Source organism: Alexandromys fortis, unplaced genomic scaffold (genome assembly GCF_014885135.2).
Source record: "Alexandromys fortis isolate MF-2015 unplaced genomic scaffold, M_Fortis_MF-2015_v1.1 scaffold_95, whole genome shotgun sequence".
NCBI lineage: Eukaryota > Metazoa > Chordata > Mammalia > Rodentia > Cricetidae > Alexandromys > Alexandromys fortis.
The window spans coordinates 3,036,824-3,055,901 of NW_026067990.1; the positions used below are offsets into that span (position 1 = coordinate 3,036,824).

The 19,078-nt window shown below is 37.1% G+C and overlaps 1 protein-coding gene across 2 annotated transcripts in view; it reads right to left on the minus strand.

Moving 5' to 3' along the window:
- Positions 1-5,488: 5,488 nt before the first annotated feature.
- The window catches only part of LOC126512091 (uncharacterized), a 63,307-nt gene continuing 49,717 nt past the window's right edge, over positions 5,489-19,078 (minus strand). The window contains exons 5-8 of one of the 2 annotated variants that reach the window (XM_050159652.1): positions 11,445-12,913; positions 11,191-11,244; positions 10,213-10,558; positions 5,489-10,121 (exon numbers count right to left, since the gene is read on the minus strand). In XM_050159652.1, the coding sequence (XP_050015609.1) occupies positions 10,076-10,121; positions 10,213-10,558; positions 11,191-11,244; positions 11,445-11,988 (990 nt within the window). In that variant the 5' untranslated portion in view covers positions 11,989-12,913 and the 3' untranslated portion in view covers positions 5,489-10,075. Of the gene's footprint in view, positions 10,122-10,212; positions 10,559-11,190; positions 11,245-11,444; positions 18,067-19,078 lie in introns of those variants that run through there. The other variant, XM_050159651.1, reaches the window with a different exon arrangement.

The following is a 19,078-nucleotide window of genomic DNA, read 5'->3' on the forward strand; positions in this document are numbered from 1 at the left end:
CACTGCGACTGTTCTAAATATATGTCTCCCTTTATATCCAATATTTATTTTATAAAGTTAAATACTCTAGTAATAAGTGTACTTAGTACATTTTCAATTGCCATATCTTCCAGTTGAATTTGTTCATTGAAAATTATGTAACAACTGTGTCTCTTTTTAGAGTTTTTTGTCTCTAAATTTGTCTGATATAAGAATAGCTATTTCTGCTTAGTTCTGATTTGTTTGCATAATATCATTTTGTATCCATTCCCTCTCTGTCCATGTGTATCTTTATTGCCAAAGTTGAATTATTGCAGGCCATAAACAATTAACTACTTCACCCACAGTAAGAAGGACTGAACTAAGTGGAGAACATTATGCGAAGTGAACTAATTCACACAAAATTTAGTTATCATATTTCTCTCTTTTAGGTGGAAGTTAAGGGATAACCAATTCTTCCTCAGTGTAAAAAGTGATGACTTTTCAAAATCTGTAGGGAAGTCAATGAAGACTGGGTTTCATTGGGACACAGTGCATTCATGTATTGAAATGTCATGCTGAATTCTAATAACATGTACATTGAAGGCATGCTAATAAAGGCTAAATTAATGTGAAGCATTATCTGTAGGGCATGAGAGCAAGTAGTAACTAGAAAACTAATGGCAAAGTCTAAAATGTTACGGGGCAATGCTTAGCATGGATGCAGTGGCCTCTAGTGCACTGGACTGAAAGGGCTGCTGTTTGAGGACAGTTTAGAAAATGGAAAACTTGTCTAATGAACTTCTCAGTTTGCCTCAGGAGATCTTCATGCAGCACGTTGCAAATTTCTCTTGGACACTCCCAGCTGTGTGAGATAAAGTACAAGTTAAATATGAGTTGATGAAACAACTGGCCAGTTTACAAGCAAAATTTAGAGATGATAAAAAAGATCCAAAGCTTCGTAAGTTGCAAAATAAGGGGATGACCCCAGTTAAGACTTCTAGCAATAATGGAGAGGGTGCCTGAACTGGCTGTTCCCTGTAATCAGGTTGGGGACTACCATAATTGTCACCATAGGCTCTTCATCCAGCAATTGATGGAAACAGATACAGAGATCCACAGCCAAGCACTGGACCGACCTCCGAGACTCCAGTTGAAGAGAGAAAGGAGAAATTATATGAGTGGGGGAGGGTGTAAAGATCATGATGGGAAAACCCACAGAAACAGCTGACCAGAGCTAGTGGGACCTCGTGGACACTGGACTGACAGCTAGGGAACCTGCATGGGACCGAACTAGGCCTTCTTCATGTGGGTGACAGTTGTGTGGCTTAGTCTGTTGGTTTGGTCCCTGGCAGTGTAACCAGGATTTATCCCTAGTACATGAGCTGGCTTTTAGGAGTCTATTCCCTATGCAAGGATATCTTGCTCAGTCCAGATACAATGGGGAGGGCATTGGTCCTGCTTCGACTTGATATGTCAGGCTTTATTGACTCCACATGGGAGGCCTTACCATTTCTGAGGAGTGGATGTGGGGTGAAGGGAAGGTGGGGGAAGCAGAAGATTGGAAGAGAGGATGAACTGTGATTGGTATGTAAAATGAATAAAAAAATTAATAAAGTATTTAAAAAGAAGATAGCTATAAATCAAAAGCATCATATTAAAGTAAAATAACTCAAAATAAAAAAGGTGCTAGAGAGATGGTTTATCAGTTAAGAGTCGTGGCTGCTTCTCCAAAATGATGGCTCACAACAGTCTGTAACTTGAGTTACAGAGGATCTGACACCCTCTTTTGACATTCTTGGGCTCCTGGCATGTGTGTGTGTGTGTGTGTGTGTGGTACATAGGCATATGTGCAGACAAAAAACTCTAATTATAAGACATTGTGATAATGTCTCAAAGTGAATTAAGGTAGTAGGTAGACAAAAGAATTTCCAGTAAACTTACTGGTGCTGGACCTAAATCAACAGAAATGGTGGACATAAGCATAATGGTAACTTCAAAACCTTAAAATGGTTGTGATTGAAGATTCTGTCCAGTGAAGACTCATATTCATAAAGCTCATGAAAATTTATTATATTGCTAAAAGTGTTTCCTTTTACTTAGACCAAAGAGGAGAAAGAAATTCTAAAGCAAAAGCACATCTGGGTTCTCACCTTTGTATGAGCAGAATGCAGGCTGAGAAACATGCTTTAGAAATGGCCAAAGACAATGGGGAGAAATGTCTTTGATGTTCTCAGATGGCAAAGCCAAGGTTCAAGAATGAAGAACAGTGCCGCTTACAGTGATTAGAACTATACTGCAATCATAGCCCATCTGTCCCTCACAATCTTCATTTTAAATTATTAATGACCACTGACTGTTATCTGACTTGCATTCTTTTTTTGAATGTTTTTGTGGTTGTCTACTCCCATTTCATTCTTGTTTGTCCACCATATGAAGAACCGATGAGGTTCTTGGGAAGGAAACAAGGCATTCTGCATGTGGAACAACAGACAGACAAGATCCACTCAAAAAAAGGGAGAGAGAACAGTGGCAGATTGTAATGTTAGCACCCTTTATGAACTTCCTATATTTATACCTATTGCTATGTGACCTTCCAGGCAGGCCAGTTCCATCCTATTGACCTTAAGAAGTCTTAAAAATGCCTCCTGTCCATGTTAGAATTCTGTCAACCCTGGAGAACAAGTCTAAGCTAGCATCAATAAGGAATTCTGATTATCATTGAAGCAAGCTCCCAAAGTTTGGAGTTTTCCTGTCTCAGCAAAGCTTCTCTTGGTGCCCAAGATTCTGAGGGGTATGTAGTTATAACTGTTTAGGAGACTAGTGCTTGGAACTACACCTACAACTCCCATGTTGTAGGAAATGGTAGAGGGAGAAGTACAAGCCCAAATATGCTGGAAAAATTGTTCCAAAGGAATAAGGGCAAGATAAAACTAATTCATGGTATTTGTCAGAAAATGTTACTTTTTTAAGGTCCTGAGACCTTGGCTTCATTCCATGGACTAAAATCAAATCAGAGACTCTGGAGAGGCCTTGAGCTTAGAGTAGCTGACAGAAACTTTGGAAAGAATTTATGGTCCAGGATTAAGTGCTGGCATGACCCAGGCACCTCTAATTGAAGTGGCAGATGGAGATTCTTGTGCTATGAAGCCTTAAGAGAGTAGAGAAACTGAGAAATTGAGGAAAGGTGTCAACGGAAGTAAAGAAAGTCAGCACTGTTCCTCAGGGTGGAATGAAACCTTTGTTTTACGGTGAACGGCTACTTTAAGATATGGTCAAAATGTCTCTTTTTTGATATACACAAAATGTTTGACTGTTTCAGGGTAAAAAAAAGATGTTTCTTCCAACCATTTTGTGATCAAAATATTCCAGTTTCCCTGAAAACTTAAACATCCACTTTCAGAAAACTAGTAAAAGAAAAAGAAAAAAAGAAAAATGCCCTAAGTATTGCCAAATACACACACACAGGCACACAAATGTTCTCTCTCTTATACACACACACATACACACACACACACACCACCATACACACACACCACACCATACACACACACACACACACACATACATACATACATACATACACATACCAGCTTCAGAAAAAAAAAGTAGAGAACAAATGAATTAAATAAAACAAGGAACAAATACTGATGTTTGAGATATGAAAGAAACCAAGGCGCATAGATGATTCATAGGCAAGGCTAAAACAGATATGGGTATATTAAGAGGGTTACAGAGGACGTGGATGCTCATATTTCATTAGGAAACAGGTATTTTAAGGTGCTTACCATTACCCTTGTGAAGAGTAATCTGGCAGTAGTAACCAGAATGGACAGGAGCAGTGAGGGACAGACAAAGGCTGATGAGATGAGGTGGCCTCTGAGCTCTGCACATGTGCAGCATTACATGTTCTACTCTGTGTAATAAACAATTGTAAACAACAAAACTTGTATGATAAGAACCCACAAAGGAATGAAAAAGAACCAACACTTGACACATTTAAGATAAGATACTTTCTCCATTTTTATTTTAAAAACTTCACCTCGAAAGTTACAATATAAAAGTATATAAATAAATACATATATATCAATATAATTATATTAGAATAAAAGTGACACTTCAAACTTTTAAATAATTAGAGATAAAAGAAATCCATTGACATGTAGTCAGCCCTAAAAACTAACATACAAGTAGCATTATACAGAGTGAACAGGTTGCATTTAGGGATATCTATGTATATATGTATATATGCAAATTACACCAATTAATAAACAAATAGGTCATGACTTTGAAGGAGAAGGACAGTGGAATATGGGAGGGTTTGGAGGGAGGAAGGGAACAATTCAACAATTTATTATAATTACAAAACAGAAAATTAAAAAGAAGTCATACACTCTGACAAATGCAGAAAGGAAAAATTGACAAAAATTCAAAATAGAAGAATAAATCAGTACCAAATGTAATTAATGTAAACTTTAAAACTATGAATCAAAAGGTAAACATTCTCAGAAAAAATACGGTTGCAGAATTTCCTTTTGTTTTCATAGTTGCAGCACTCTGAGGAGAAGCGATGAAGACGTGGACTATCAAGAGACAGACCACATGGAAAACAGCTCAATGCTTTAATTATCTATTAATACAAGCTGACTTTGTTAGAAAGTAAAAATACGGTATTAGGTGTTATTTCAAAAGGGGGGCACTAGAAACAAAGTAGCAGAGAAGGTTGGAAGTCTGGAAACAGGAAATGATTATGCTACCAAAAACAAACAAACAAACAAACACCCAAAACAGAAGAAAAAAAAACATTAAGACTATCATGTATCAAAAAGAACCTAATAATAATTAATGCAGCAAAATGACTTTCTAATGAACAGGAAGTTTTACAATATTAATTCTATTTATATGCTATGTAACTATATATAACAATTCTATTCTGTGAAATACTCAACAATAGATTGACATTAATAGATAAATCAGTAAGAAGAGTCAAATAATCGTAGCTATTTCTATGCAGTAGTGTTAGGAAAGGAATGCTTTTTGCTTTTACTCTATGTATTATTGTCCCTGCTTACCAATTATTATAAGCATCATGTGAGTATGTGCACATGTGCATGCAGCTATACATGCATTGTGAACACTTGCATTTCAAGCATCTTCTATGATCAGGTTTCATGTTACTTGTTAAGACAGCGTCTCTTAATGAATTTGGAACTTATCAAAGCTACTACCCTGGCTGATGAGCTCCAAGGATCTACCTACCTCTACCAACCTCCTTCAACAATTGGTTTTCAGATAGATACTGCCACTTTTATGTGGGTGCTGGGCATCTAAACTCAAGATATCATGCTTGTGTGGCAGCTACTTTACTGACTGAGCTATTGTTTCTTTAATAAAAATAAATATAAGCTGAACTTGGCCTCCTTTTGGAATTTTTTCTGCTAAAATTTTAGGAGGTAGATTCTGGTTCCTTTTCTGAAGATACCTATGCCATTTCCCATCTACGAGCCATGAATATATATATATTATNTATTTGTATGTGACTGTTCATTTTACTGATACCACCTTGTGAACGTGGTAGCATTTCAGTAATTCTTCCAGGTGTAAACTGGAACTTCTGGAAAGTAGCTACCATATAATTTTTTCTTAACCATCTCTCAAATTTTGGCATCTGGATTGCTTGTAAGTTTTTCTGTGAAAAAAAAAAAACACATTGAAGTTATCAATCTTTGAACCAGTGACTTCTCACTTTAATTCTTTATCTAAGTACTATGTATACAAGTTTTGCCATAGTACAAACTGAATTGTAATGTGATGGCAGTTTGGGTACCATACAACTTGTGCTGTCTGTGCACTCCTCACAACATGTTTTAATAATCTTAAAATGTTGGAAGGAATATAATGTCTACTAAAAGGAAATGAAATAAATATACCTTGTATTAAAATTTTAACATGAAATCACAGTTTACTCTTGTGGAAATTAACAATTTATTAAGTAAAATATTAGGTTACATAGTGGACTCATTCCATTTTAAAAAGAAAAATATGCTGAAAATTCTGAAAGAACATAAAATCTTTATAATGATTTTCTGTAAGAACTGAGAAAATTTGAGAATAAGCTTTTTAATTTTATTTCTTTATATTTTGAAGTTTTGAAATAAAAAAGTTACATATACATTTTAGAAAGGCAAATAAATAATAAACTGTATACAACTGATTAAATGTTTTTCTTCAACATAATTTTTGTATGGTTATACTATGGGGGAAAACAGTAGAAATATTTAAAAAAAGATCCCACACATCCTTCTTACGCTATAATAACCAGTTCACATTCTCTGGTGGCCATTTGTCTCTAATCATATGTTTGAAAAATAACTAAAGTCACACTTTATATCATCGAGCTAATTTTGAAACTAACATTAATTAATGCACAAGCCATACATATTTTAATGACGAATAGCATATATAAACAAGACATTTACTTATTTATTGCCTTAAAGCTAGAGCTAGTGACTGGGGATATAACCCGTATAGTAAAGCATATACTTCACAAACATGAGGAGTTATATTTTTAAAGGGTTAGATGTAGTGTTATGCCCTTCTAATTCCAGCACTAGGGAGGCAGAGACATATGGACACAAGGGACCATTTGGCCTAATTGAAAGCTCTAGACCAGTGAGAGACCTTGGGTCAAAACAAACAACAACAAAAGACACAAATAGACACAAATAAACAAGGCAAAGGACTTCTGAAGAATGACACTCATATATGATTTCTCTACTCCTGCACATGTGCATATACACTCACAGACAATGATATAACTGGACATACAATGATATAACTGGACGCACACACACACACATAATCTAGAATTTTTTTTTCCATTTTTGTTATAGCCAGTAACTATAGGGAATACCATTATGTATGAATTATCTATATATTTTTTCTGAGTCTAATGCTTTAGCTACCTGGCCATCACAGTCTTCTAAAACTTATCTACCTTTTCTTGAGACAAACTCTCCTTATGCAGGCCAAGCTGGCCTTTAACTCTCACTCTGCCTGTTTTAGTCCATAGAATGCTGAGACCGCAGCTAGCACACCCAGCTTGCATTATTCACATTGAAAATAATTAGGAAAATGCTTTGGATAAAATGGTTAAAATTACAAATTATCAACGTTTCTGATTAAGGCAGAATGGAAGTGAAGGGAAAAAAGAAGCTCAGACAACACCTTAAACCCATACCCATTGCTCTAATTAGGTAAAACTGATATAAATTCACCTATATTATCTAAATCGCAAGCTTACTGTAACACTCCAAAAAGAAAGATTCTTTAGCATCAGTATGAATTTGACTTCTTGACTTTAAAAATTCTCACAGCATCCTATACTTACTTTTTCTCCATGCCTTTACCACAACTGAAAATTATCCGTAGCCCCAAATAATTTTAAGGTCTATTAAAAATGCCTGGCACAAATTTGGCGCTCAATAAATATTTATTGAATGAATGAATGAATGGATGAATAAATGAGGTGATAGCACTTTGTCAACTCTAATTCAAAATGTATTGATATTTCAATTGTTATTGTTGTTACTTTTTGTTATCACACAGATGACTGCAAATCTTCGGATATTACTTGCCTAACTATAAGTTTATTATATGTCTTTTATGTTTTCATATCAACCAGAGGTATGAGTAGCAACATTGCTATCTGTGCCTGAGGAGATTTGAGACTTAGAGAATCAAGAAAAGACAGCTCTCTAGCTCATCAGCTTGGGATTTAAGTTATAGTTACCATTATGTGGATACAAGGCAGTGAATGGTCAGGAACCCAGGAAGTCAGTGATATCTGAAGAAGCATGAAGATCCTGGAGGTCAAAAACAAACTAATAGTAAGTGATCCAGATAGCATGGTTAAGACTGGAGAATGATAAGTGACAAGGTATTAAACTGGAAAGGAAAGTTAAATTTCTAAGCATTAAAATTCCAAGCATGAAGCTATGACTGTAATTCTAAGTAAGGTGTATTTGAATTCAGTACCTCACTGTATCCTTCTTTTAACCTGGTATCAGGAAATATTGGTACCTACTTTCATGTGCATGAGCAAGGGGGTGGTACAGTAGCTGGTTTTAGGATGACTTGATTCAAATAAGGCTCAGACAGTGACAGGTTAAAATATGACACACGAGATTTTATAATATTCTACATACAATATGGGAACCATAAAACTTTAGTTCCCCTCACTTTCATCCCAATTTTCATCATCAGTTACAATGAAAAAGAGAGCATAGTGGTAGAATCATGAATTTTAGAAGCAGGCTAGCTGAGTTCAATCCTAGCTCTTTTATTTACTAGTTCTGTCTTTTAGACAAGTTACTTCACCACTATATACCACTTTCCTCATCTGTAAAACAGAGATAATAATAACTCCTATCACAATGAGTTGTGAAGATTAAATGAGTTGATGCATGTAAGGATCTTAGAATGGTGCCTGGACACAGCAAATGCTTTGCATTATTGTTATTATTATTATTATTATTATTATTATTATTATTATTATTATTACCACATAGGGACAAATATTAAAAACAGACAAAATAAATCAATATATGCCACTATCTTTACATAGATATAAAATTAGTCTTTAAGCATGAAATCTTCCCATAAAAAATTTTCATTTGTGTTTGAACATTGTTGACTATCAAAACCATAACGATTGCCTAAGTTGTAAAATTACTGCATCAGTTCTATAGAGCCTCTTTCTTAACACAACCTTTTAAAAGTTATAAAGAATATACATTTTCTAATTTCAAAAAAGTCACAAACAATACTACTGTTGCCCCCTAAAACTTGATATGTAAGAGCTAATATGCTTTTAAATATTCTGAAGCTAGTTCTACTAAAAGCAGTAATAGTTAATTTGAGAAATTAGTCTAAAACTATCTGCACCTAGAAAGACTTAGATGGAAAGACTAGATTTGAAAAATCCCCAAACTAGGTAAATATTGGGAAAAATAAACTATATAACAACTTTCAATACCTGGATATGGAAGACACTGGAAAACCTGAATATCAGAAAACGATACACTGGAGACACTGGAAGGCGCAGATATGGAGCCTGCTGATGGAAGACTGGGTAGTTACAGGAAAACCTGAAGGTATTGGAAGACACAGATGTTGGAAGATGTGGCGATGCTGGAGGACAGGCAGATGCTGGAAGCCCTGGAGATGCTGGAAGACCTGGAGGTGTAGGTAGACATGTACTCTTTGGAAGACATGGATTTTTCCAGAAGAAGTGGATTTTTGGGAAGAAGTGGATTTTTCAGGAAGACGTGGATTTTCAGGAAGACATGGATTTCCAGGAAGACGTGGATTTTCAGGAAGACATGGATTTCCAGGAAGACGTGGATTTTCAGGAAGACGTGGATTTTCGGGAAGACGTGGATTTCTAGGAAGATGTGGATTTTTGCGAAGACGTGGATTTTCGGGAAGCTGTGGATTTTCGGGAAGTTGTGGATTTTTGGGAAGACATGGATTTTTCAGGAAGATGTAGATTTTCAGGAAGACATGGATTTTTAGGGAAGACTTTGATTTCTGGGAAGACAAGGATTTCCAGGAAGACCTGGATTTTTGGGAAGACTTGGTTTTCTGGGAAGACTTGGATTTCTGGGAAGACTTAGATTTCTGGGAAGACTTAGATTTTCGGGAAGACGTGGATTTTCAGGAAGACGTAGATTTTTGGGAAGACATGGATTTCCAGGAATACCTGGATTTCTGGGAAGACTTGGATTTCCAGGAAGAAGTGGATTTCCAGGAAGACCTGGATTTTTTTGGGAAGACTTGGATTTCTGGGAAGACATGGATTTCCAGGAAGACCTGGATTTCCAGGAAGACGTGGATTTTCAGGAAGATCTAGATTTTCAGGAAGACGTGGATTTTCAGGAAGACCTGGAGTTTTTGGGAAGACTTGGATTTCCGGAAAGACATGGATTTCCAGGAAGACCTGGATTTCTAGGAAGACGTGGATTTTCAGGAAGACGTAGATTTTCAGGAAGACGTGGATTTTTTGGGAAGACCTGGATTTCTGGGAAGACTTAGATTTTCAGGAAGACGTGGCTTTTCAGGAAGACGTAGAGTTTTGGGAAGACATGGATTTCCAGGAAGACCTGGATTTCCAGGAAGAAGTGGATTTCCAGGAAGACCTGGATTTTGGGGGAAGACCTGGATTTCCAGGAAGACCTGGATTTCCAGGAAGACCTGGAATTTTTGGGAAGACTTGGATTTCTGGAGAGACATGGATTTCCGGGAAGACATGGATTTCCAGGAAGACGTGGACTTTCAGGAAGACGTGGACTTTCAGGAAGACGTGGATTTTCAGGAAGACGTGGATTTTCAGGAAGACGCGGATTTCCAGGAAGACCTGGATTTTTTTTGGAAAGACTTGGATTTCCAGGAAGACATGGATTTTCAGGAAGACGTGAATTTTTAGGAAGATGTGGATTTTTGGGAAGACTTGGATTTCTGGGAAGACGTGGATTTCCAGGCAGACATGGATTTTCAGGAAGACGTGGATTTTCAGGAAGACGTGGATTTCCAGGAAGACCTGGATTTTTGGGAAGACTTGGATTTTCAGGAAGACATTGATTTCCGGGAAGACCTGGATTTTCAGGAAGACGTGGACTCTCAGGAAGACGTGGATTTCCAGGAAGACGTAGATTGTCAGGAAGACGTGGATTTCCAGGAAGACATGGATTTTCAGGAAGACGTAGATATTCAGGAAGACGTGGATTTCCAGGAAGACCTGGATTTTTTGGGAAGACTTGGATTTCCAGGAAGACATTGATTTCTGGGAAGACGTGGGTTTCCAGGAAGACGTGGATTTTCAGGAAGACGTGGATTTCCAGGAAGACGTGGATTTTCAGGAAGACGTGGATTTTCAGGAAGACGTGGATTTCCAGGAAGACCTGGATTTTTGGGAAGACTTGGATTTTCAGGAAGACATTGATTTCCGGGAAGACCTGGATTTTCAGGAAGACGTGGACTCTCAGGAAGACGTGGATTTCCAGGAAGACGTAGATTGTCAGGAAGACGTGGATTTCCAGGAAGACATGGATTTTCAGGAAGACGTAGATATTCAGGAAGACGTGGATTTCCAGGAAGACCTGGATTTTTTGGGAAGACTTGGATTTCCAGGAAGACATTGATTTCTGGGAAGACGTGGGTTTCCAGGAAGACGTGGATTTTCAGGAAGACGTGGATTTCCAGGAAGACGTGGATTTTCAGGAAGACCTGGAATTTCAGGAAGACTTGGATTTCCAGGAAGACCTGGGATTTCCCGGAAGACATGGATTTCTGGGAAGACATGGATTTCCGGGAAGACGTGGATTTTCAGGAAGACATAGATTTTCAGGAAGACGTAGATTTCCAGGAAGACCTGGATTTTTTGGGAAGACTTGGATTTCCAGGAAGACATTGATTTCTGGGAAGACGTGGATTTCCAGGAAGACGTGGATTTTCAGGAAGACGTAGATTTTCAGGAAGACGTGGATTTCCAGGAAGACCTGGATTTTTCGGGAAGACTTGGATTTCTGGGAAGATGTGGATTTCTAGGAAGACATGGTCTTTCAGGAAGACGTGGATTTCCAGGAAGACGTGGATTTTCAGGAAGACCTGAATTTTTGGGAAGACTTGGATTTCCGGGAAGACATGGATTTCCGGGAAGACATCGATTTTCAGGAAGACATAGATGTTCAGGAAGACGTAGATTTCCAGGAAGACGTGGATTTTCAGGAAGACGTGGATTTCCAGGAAGATGTAGATTTTTGGGAAGACTTGGATTTCTGGGAAGACGTGCATTTCCAGGAAGACACGGATCTTTAGGAAGATGTAGATTTTCGGGAAGACGTGGATTTCCAGGAAGACATAGATCTTCAGGAAGACGTGGATTTCCAGGAAGACCTGGATTTTTTGGGAAGACTTGGATTTCTGGGAAGACGTGGATTTCCAGGAAGACGTGAATTTCCAGGAAGACATGGATTTTCAGGAAGATGTAGATTTTTGGGAAGACATGGATTTTTTGGAAGACCTGGATTTTGGGAAGACTTGGATTTTGGGGAAGACCTGGATTTTGAGGAAGACACAGATATTTGGGAAGACATAGATTACCTGGAAGACATGGACTTCCTGGAAGCTATGGATTTGATGGAAGACATGGATTTTCTGTAAGATGTAGATGATGGAAGACCAGAAGATTACTGGAAGACATAGATATTGGGAAGACATAAATTTTCTGGAAGACATGGATTTTCAGGAAGATCTGAATTATCTGGAAGACCAAGATTATTTGGAAGACATGAATATGTGGAAGACTGAGAAGTTTCTGGAAGACATCAATTTTCAGGAAGACGTACATCTTCAGGAAGACATACCTTGGCTGGAAGACCTGGAGGTTATTGGAAGACATGGATCTATTGGAAGACCTGAATTTAGTGGAAGACTTGAGTTTCTGGAAGACTTCAACTTGTGGAAGACATAGATTATCTTGAAGACCTGGATTTTTCTGGAAGACCTGGATTGACTGGAAGACACTGATTTTCCTGGAAGACATGGACTGGCTGGAAGACTGGGATTTTTTCTGGAAGACTTGGATTGATGGAAAGACTTGGATTTTGTGGAAGACATTTTTCTGGAAGACGTAGATTGCACTGGAAGACTTGGATTCTTCTGGAAGACGTGGATTTTTCTGGAAGACATCGATTTTCCTGGAAGGTCTGGATTTTATGGAAGACTGGATTTGCTGGAAGACTTGGAGGTTGTTGGACGACATGGATTGTCTGGAAGACATGCATTTTCTGGAAGTTCAGGATTGTCTGGAAGATCTTGATATTGTTGGAAGACTTGCAGTTGCTAGAAGACCTGGAGATATTGGAAGACCTTGATACTGGCACCACTGGAAACCCTAGATATTGGAAACATCATAAGCATGGGATTTTTGGAAATACTGAATTTTTGAAAACATTGGTTATGTTGGACATTAAAGATTTCAGAGGCCCTGAATATTTGCATATTTGATAGTTAAAGCCCTATATTAGAAGTCTTGGATAATCAAGTCATTACATATCTTGTATTTTTGAACCCTTAATCAGTAGTTTTATGGATAACAAAAGACATGGACATTTACAAATCACAAATTCGAAAACCCCACCTATTGAGAGATAATAGAAAACCTCAACGTTATCATAGTCCTGTCAAAATACTGACATAATTTATAAGAATTAAGTTTAAATGATTTGGTAACCCTAGATTTTAAGAGCTCTAGATGCTAGAAGATCTTGTTATTTATGAGTTCAGAGTAATGGAACCCTGAGTGTTAGAAAATGAGAGTTCCTGTCAGGGAAGAACTGGCAATAAAAAGACATTATCAGACTTGAAAGAATGCAAGAGCAGGATGACAGAGAAAAGGAAATGAAATGCTATATTCTGGGCATGACAAAGCCATTGCTATCAGGAACTCACAATAAATGCAGTTACCTTTACTGAGCCTATCACAAGATGGGGTTTGTCAATCACAGATGAGAAAAAGACTAATGGGTTCCTGTTCTCCCTTAGGGAACTACTGGCTACTTACTTATACTAGGATAAGGGGAGTCACTGTCTTCAGATGTGACTCTAATGAGTCTCCAATACTCCAAGGGATAGTTCCACACTCATGGTTATATGGCTGGCCCTTGTTAAACTCAGTGGATCACAAAACAAAAGAGATATGAGTGTAGTAAACAGATTTATAGTGAAGATGACAATTGACAGGGAAAAGGGGGAGATTAGAAAGGATAGAGATGAGTAATCTTAATGCATTATGTATACATGCATGAAATAGTCAACTAATAAATTTGATTTTTAAAAAGACTGTTATATCAAGATTTAGAAGATATTAATACATAATAATAATAATCTGATAACTGAAAAATACACTACAGTACACTGGAAAAGCTACACTTGGGTGCTATCAAATAAATGGACTCCAGAAAGCCTGCAAATAGGAAATGTTGAGTGATTGGGACCACAGAAGAACTGAAATGTATTTCTTTGGCCTGTGAAAGGCAGGGCTTAACTTTAAGTATTGATAAAAAATATTGGAAGATGGGAGGCTTTTAACAACTCTAATATACTAGATAGATTAGAAAACACAAGAACTGGAAATGCTTCAGGCCAGAGACTAGAAAATAGGGATGTTGTGATGTGAGGAAAATCAAGTTATCCAAGCTATTGTCCTTTGTGGAACTTAGAAGACCTGAGTTAGAGATACTGAAAGATAGAAAGGCCTGATCTTAGAAATTAGAAGACCATGTTTGTATTATGATGTAGATATTAGATTAAAAGATAGTTAAATCATTGCACAGGCTTTTACAATCACAACATCTCTTCTACTAAAAAGAAAACAAGGGCAACAAGTAGATAACAAAGAGGAAGAGGAAGTTCAAGGAACAAAGTAATTTGAATGTGCTAGAACCTATCTCCACAATCTCAATGAACTGACTTTTTAGCATTTATGGATTGACAGAATAAATGCCAGTAGAATGAAAATTATCGAAGAATATTTACTACCTTCAACTAGAAAAATTACTTGGTTCTAGATCAGGGTTCAGCAAATACTTTCTGTAAAAGATTGGTTTGTTAAAATGTAATAGTGTCTATTGAAACTACTCAATTATGCTATTAGTGTAAACACAGACAAGGAAAATTATAGCTAGAGCTATATTCCACTAAAACAAATTATTTTTAAAATGTGTATGTGGGTGGATTTGGCCTAAAGGCTGTAGTTTGCCAAGCCAGCTCTAGATATCAAACCTAGAGTATAGTAAACTTAAGCACATCCAAGGCTAGCATTCACATGCAAGAGTACAGATGCAACGTTTTGGAGCCTAGTGGCACAAAAGATATTGTATAACATTCTGAAAATCAGGAGTTAAGGCTGGCAATTGTTTAGGAGCCCTTATATTCAGAGACAAAATTAGTAGATTAGTAGCCTGGGCCTAAGTCCCAGTCACGGAAGATAGAAGCTAGAGCTAGAAAATTACTTGTACACATACAGAGAGAGAAAGAGAGAGAGAGAGAGAGAGAGAGAGAGAGAGAGAGAGAGAGAGAGAGAGAGAGAGAGCCCACCCCTGTAGACAGGGAAAATGAAGAAAATTATAATTTAGTAGGGTCATCTCATGGATAAAAATATATGTAAAGTTCTGATCTCACTCCCTAGAACTTACATAACAGCCATATGAAATGAAAGCTGAGGTATAGCCTCAAGTCCCTCAGTATTTATACTAGAAAATGCTTACAAGGACAGGAATTGGCACATGTATTGCACACAAAGAACTCAATAAATCAAAACTAGTAAGGTGCACTGGGAATGGCCCATGACTTAAAAATCAAACAACTATCAATGATACAGTGGGCATTCATGTGGGTCTTCTTACAAGGCAATGTGTGGATCACTACCAAAGATGATGATAGTCATGGAGAGAGGTACCAAGGCACATACAGTGCCTAGCATACCAAGTATTCAAAGTTGAAAGAAAGGTTTGTGATGGAAGTAATCTGCAATAATACTAGTAGGCAGTAGTCTGAAATTGAATGAGGCAATGAAAGATGCATAGTTTTAAAATCACACTACCAAAGTCTTGATGAATACCCTATTTTCTAAATACCAATCCTTAAAAATTCCTAAATTCCATGATAAATGTATGAAATATCAAAAAGTTCAGAAGTCAGTTGTAAAGAATCTCCCTTGCCTATCAAGAATACTTTGCCTTGCACAATTATTTGTAAGGAAACTAAGCTAAAAATTTAGTGGTCAAGAAGGCATTCTATACAGATTTATCATCATTACCTATATCAGAGTGCCTTAATTATATTTAAAGTGGGACTAAGTAGATGGATTTTCAAGAGTACTAGACATTTATATCAAAAAGTCTTTACCTCTAATCACCAGATAAATCAACATTGTGCAATAGTAATCACATTATAAATACAGTATAAAAGAATTACTGAAAGAACAATGGAACTGTTTCAGGTGTCACTTATTAGCAAACAAGGAAGAATATTAAAATTCTTATTCTTTCTTTTAAAGCCATCATGTATACCATATTTTGAAGTGAATTAATATTAAAATTTTGCCAAAAATAGTCATGTTTGAATATACAATACTTACAGTATTATAATAATAATAATAGCAATATTTTATTGAGCGCTTACTATGTGCCAGGCACTGTACTGAGCATTTTGTGTCTTTTCAATTTGCCACCTTATCATACAGGCATAGTCCACCCCATTTTATAGACTAGAAAATGAAATCTACAATAGTTAACAAACATTCCCAGTGTCACAGAGCTAGTAATTGGCATGAGAAATTTTGAATACAGGTCTCTCTAATTCTAAGACCTATCTCTGTGCTGACTTCTCATACCCCAAAAAGCCAAAGGTTACCTTGCCAGGACTAAGTACCATTAACCCAAACACAGAACATCCCCAACTAAGAGAAGACAAAAATTCAATGTTCTAACCCTCACTTGACGTCACTTGTATTTCTCAAGAGTTGATCAAGCACCTACTCTGAATACTTGTGATGATAGGCTAACTAGCAATGCAAGGAAAAATCCATTGCCTCAGATACACTAAATTTATATTTAATTTTGCCTTATATTTAACTTATGCTAAGGAAATTTTCTATTATCTCTTCACTTAACTTTATATTCCATAAAATACATATTTTCTATTCACAACACAATTATTTTACAACACTGGCATCAAAAACCACTAAAAGATAAGGATCTTAAATGTAAGGATCAGCGATCAACACATTTCATGACAACGGCACTGTTCACAGATTGTTAAAAAGATGCCGCTGAAGTCCTTTATTAACTTTCGTCGGGTGGCAGACATATGATCTAAATGTGCAAATTAAATTGATTTCTCCCATGTTTTTGACTTAAGATCCTAAAGAAAAAGGTCTTCTAAAATCAACTACCAGCTTTTTAATTCATTCTATTTCAGCTGTTAAACTATCCTTTCTCTCCACCTTCCTTTTTATTTTTCTCTGTGATTAAATATGCCTATCAAGAAGGAACTCTCTATCTGTGTACTTCTTTATATTCAGCTCAAGAACTTGCCCAAACCGTTATATGACAGAAACTGTATAAAACCAACTAAAAATACCGGACTCTCTGAATATGGTGGACAATGAGGGCTGCTGAGAAGTCAAGGACAGTGGCACTGGGTTTTGATCCTACTGCATGTACTGGCTTTGTGTGAGCCTAGCCTGTTTGGATGCTCACCTTCCTAGACTTGGGTGGAGGGGGGAGAACCTTGGACTTCCCACAGGGCAGGGCACCCTGACTTCTCTTAGGACTGGAAGGGAAGGGGAGGGGAGTGGGGCATGGGGAGGGGGGGAAGGGAGGTGGGGAGGAGACAGAAATTTTTAATAAAATAAAACAACTAAAATAAATGTGTCAAGCCTGGGGAGATGGCTCAGTGGAGAAGAGTGCTTGCTCTACAAGCATGGGAACCCAAATTTGAATCACAAGAACCCACATTTAACAAAGTAAGTTAGACTGTAACCTCAAAGTTGGATGATGAAGTAGAAATAGGAGGGTTGGTAGGTCTTTCTGACTGCCAGCATAATTTCAGGTTAAATTAGAGATTTCAGGTTAAAATTCAGGTTAGAGATTTCAGGTTAAGTTTCAAGGGAATAAGCTGGAGGGTGATAGAGCAAGTTGTCCAATGTCCCACTGTGGCCTCCATGTCCACACACTGGTGCCTAAACCTATACACATGTATAAAGGACACACATACACAGACACACACATCATACAGTAACATACATATTCATTTATATACCCCCAAAAGAGAAGTTTAATAGACATAAACATTTTAATTTCGGCAGAATATTCATAGTTTAAAGAAGAATAAGGATACCTACTTACTTGACAGTGTTGCCATTAAATTCTGCTTCTATCACTTAGCCTATACCAAATTATTCTACCTTCCTATAAGTTTGGCTGACTTTTGAACTGAACCAGATTAAAGTGTTGTAGCATTAATCACACTAAAATATATCATTTATTCTCACCCATGATACTTCTGAAAATTTAACTAGATATTGTCTTAAACAAGAATTAGATTTATCTCAGCATTTTAATCAAATGATTAGAATCCTATATCATTGTTTTCTGTCATCCAAAGTCTGAATCAGTGGTTCTCAATCTGTGAGTCACAATGCCTTTGGCAAAACTCTATCTTGAAAATTATTCAAATAAATACAATTCATAACAGTAGAAAAATTACAGTTATGAAGTAGCAATGAAAGTAATTTTATTGTTGGGGGTCACCACAACAGGAGAAACTATAATAAATGATAGCAGAATTAGGAAGGTTGAGAAATACCAGTCTAGATAGTCCTACATCACTAAAATAATGATCAATATTTTACTTTATTACTTTGAGTTTTTAGTTGATGTAATTTTATTTAAAAAATTAGTTTTTTTTTAAATCTGATCAAATTAAGGAGAATAATAGCCAAGGTGGTAATACCAATGCATGGGAAAGTTATCAGATTCTAAAACACACACACACACACACACACACACACACACACACTCCTCATGAAAGCTGTTTTTTTCATTAAGAAGTTGGATGTACTCATTCATATTTGGTTTCTAGCCATAAATAAAGGACATTGAGCCTATAATTCGGGTTCTTAGAGAAGCTAAATAAGAAGGAGAACCCAAAGAAAATCATATAGGCATCCTCCTGAACATTAACCTTCATCAGGCGATGAAAGGAGACAGAGACAGAGACAGAGACCCACATTGGAGCACCGGACTGAAATCTCAAGGTCCAAATCAGGAGCAGAAGGAGAGAGAGCACGAGCAAGGAACTCAGGACCACGAGGGGTGCACCCACACACTGAGACAATGGGGATGTCCTATCGGGAACTCACCAAGGCCAGCTGGCCTGAGTATGAAAAAGCCTGGGTTAAAACCGGTCTCGCTGAACATAGCGGACAATGAGGACTACTGAGACCCCAAGAACAATGGCAATGGGTTTTTGATCCTACTGCACCTATTGGTTT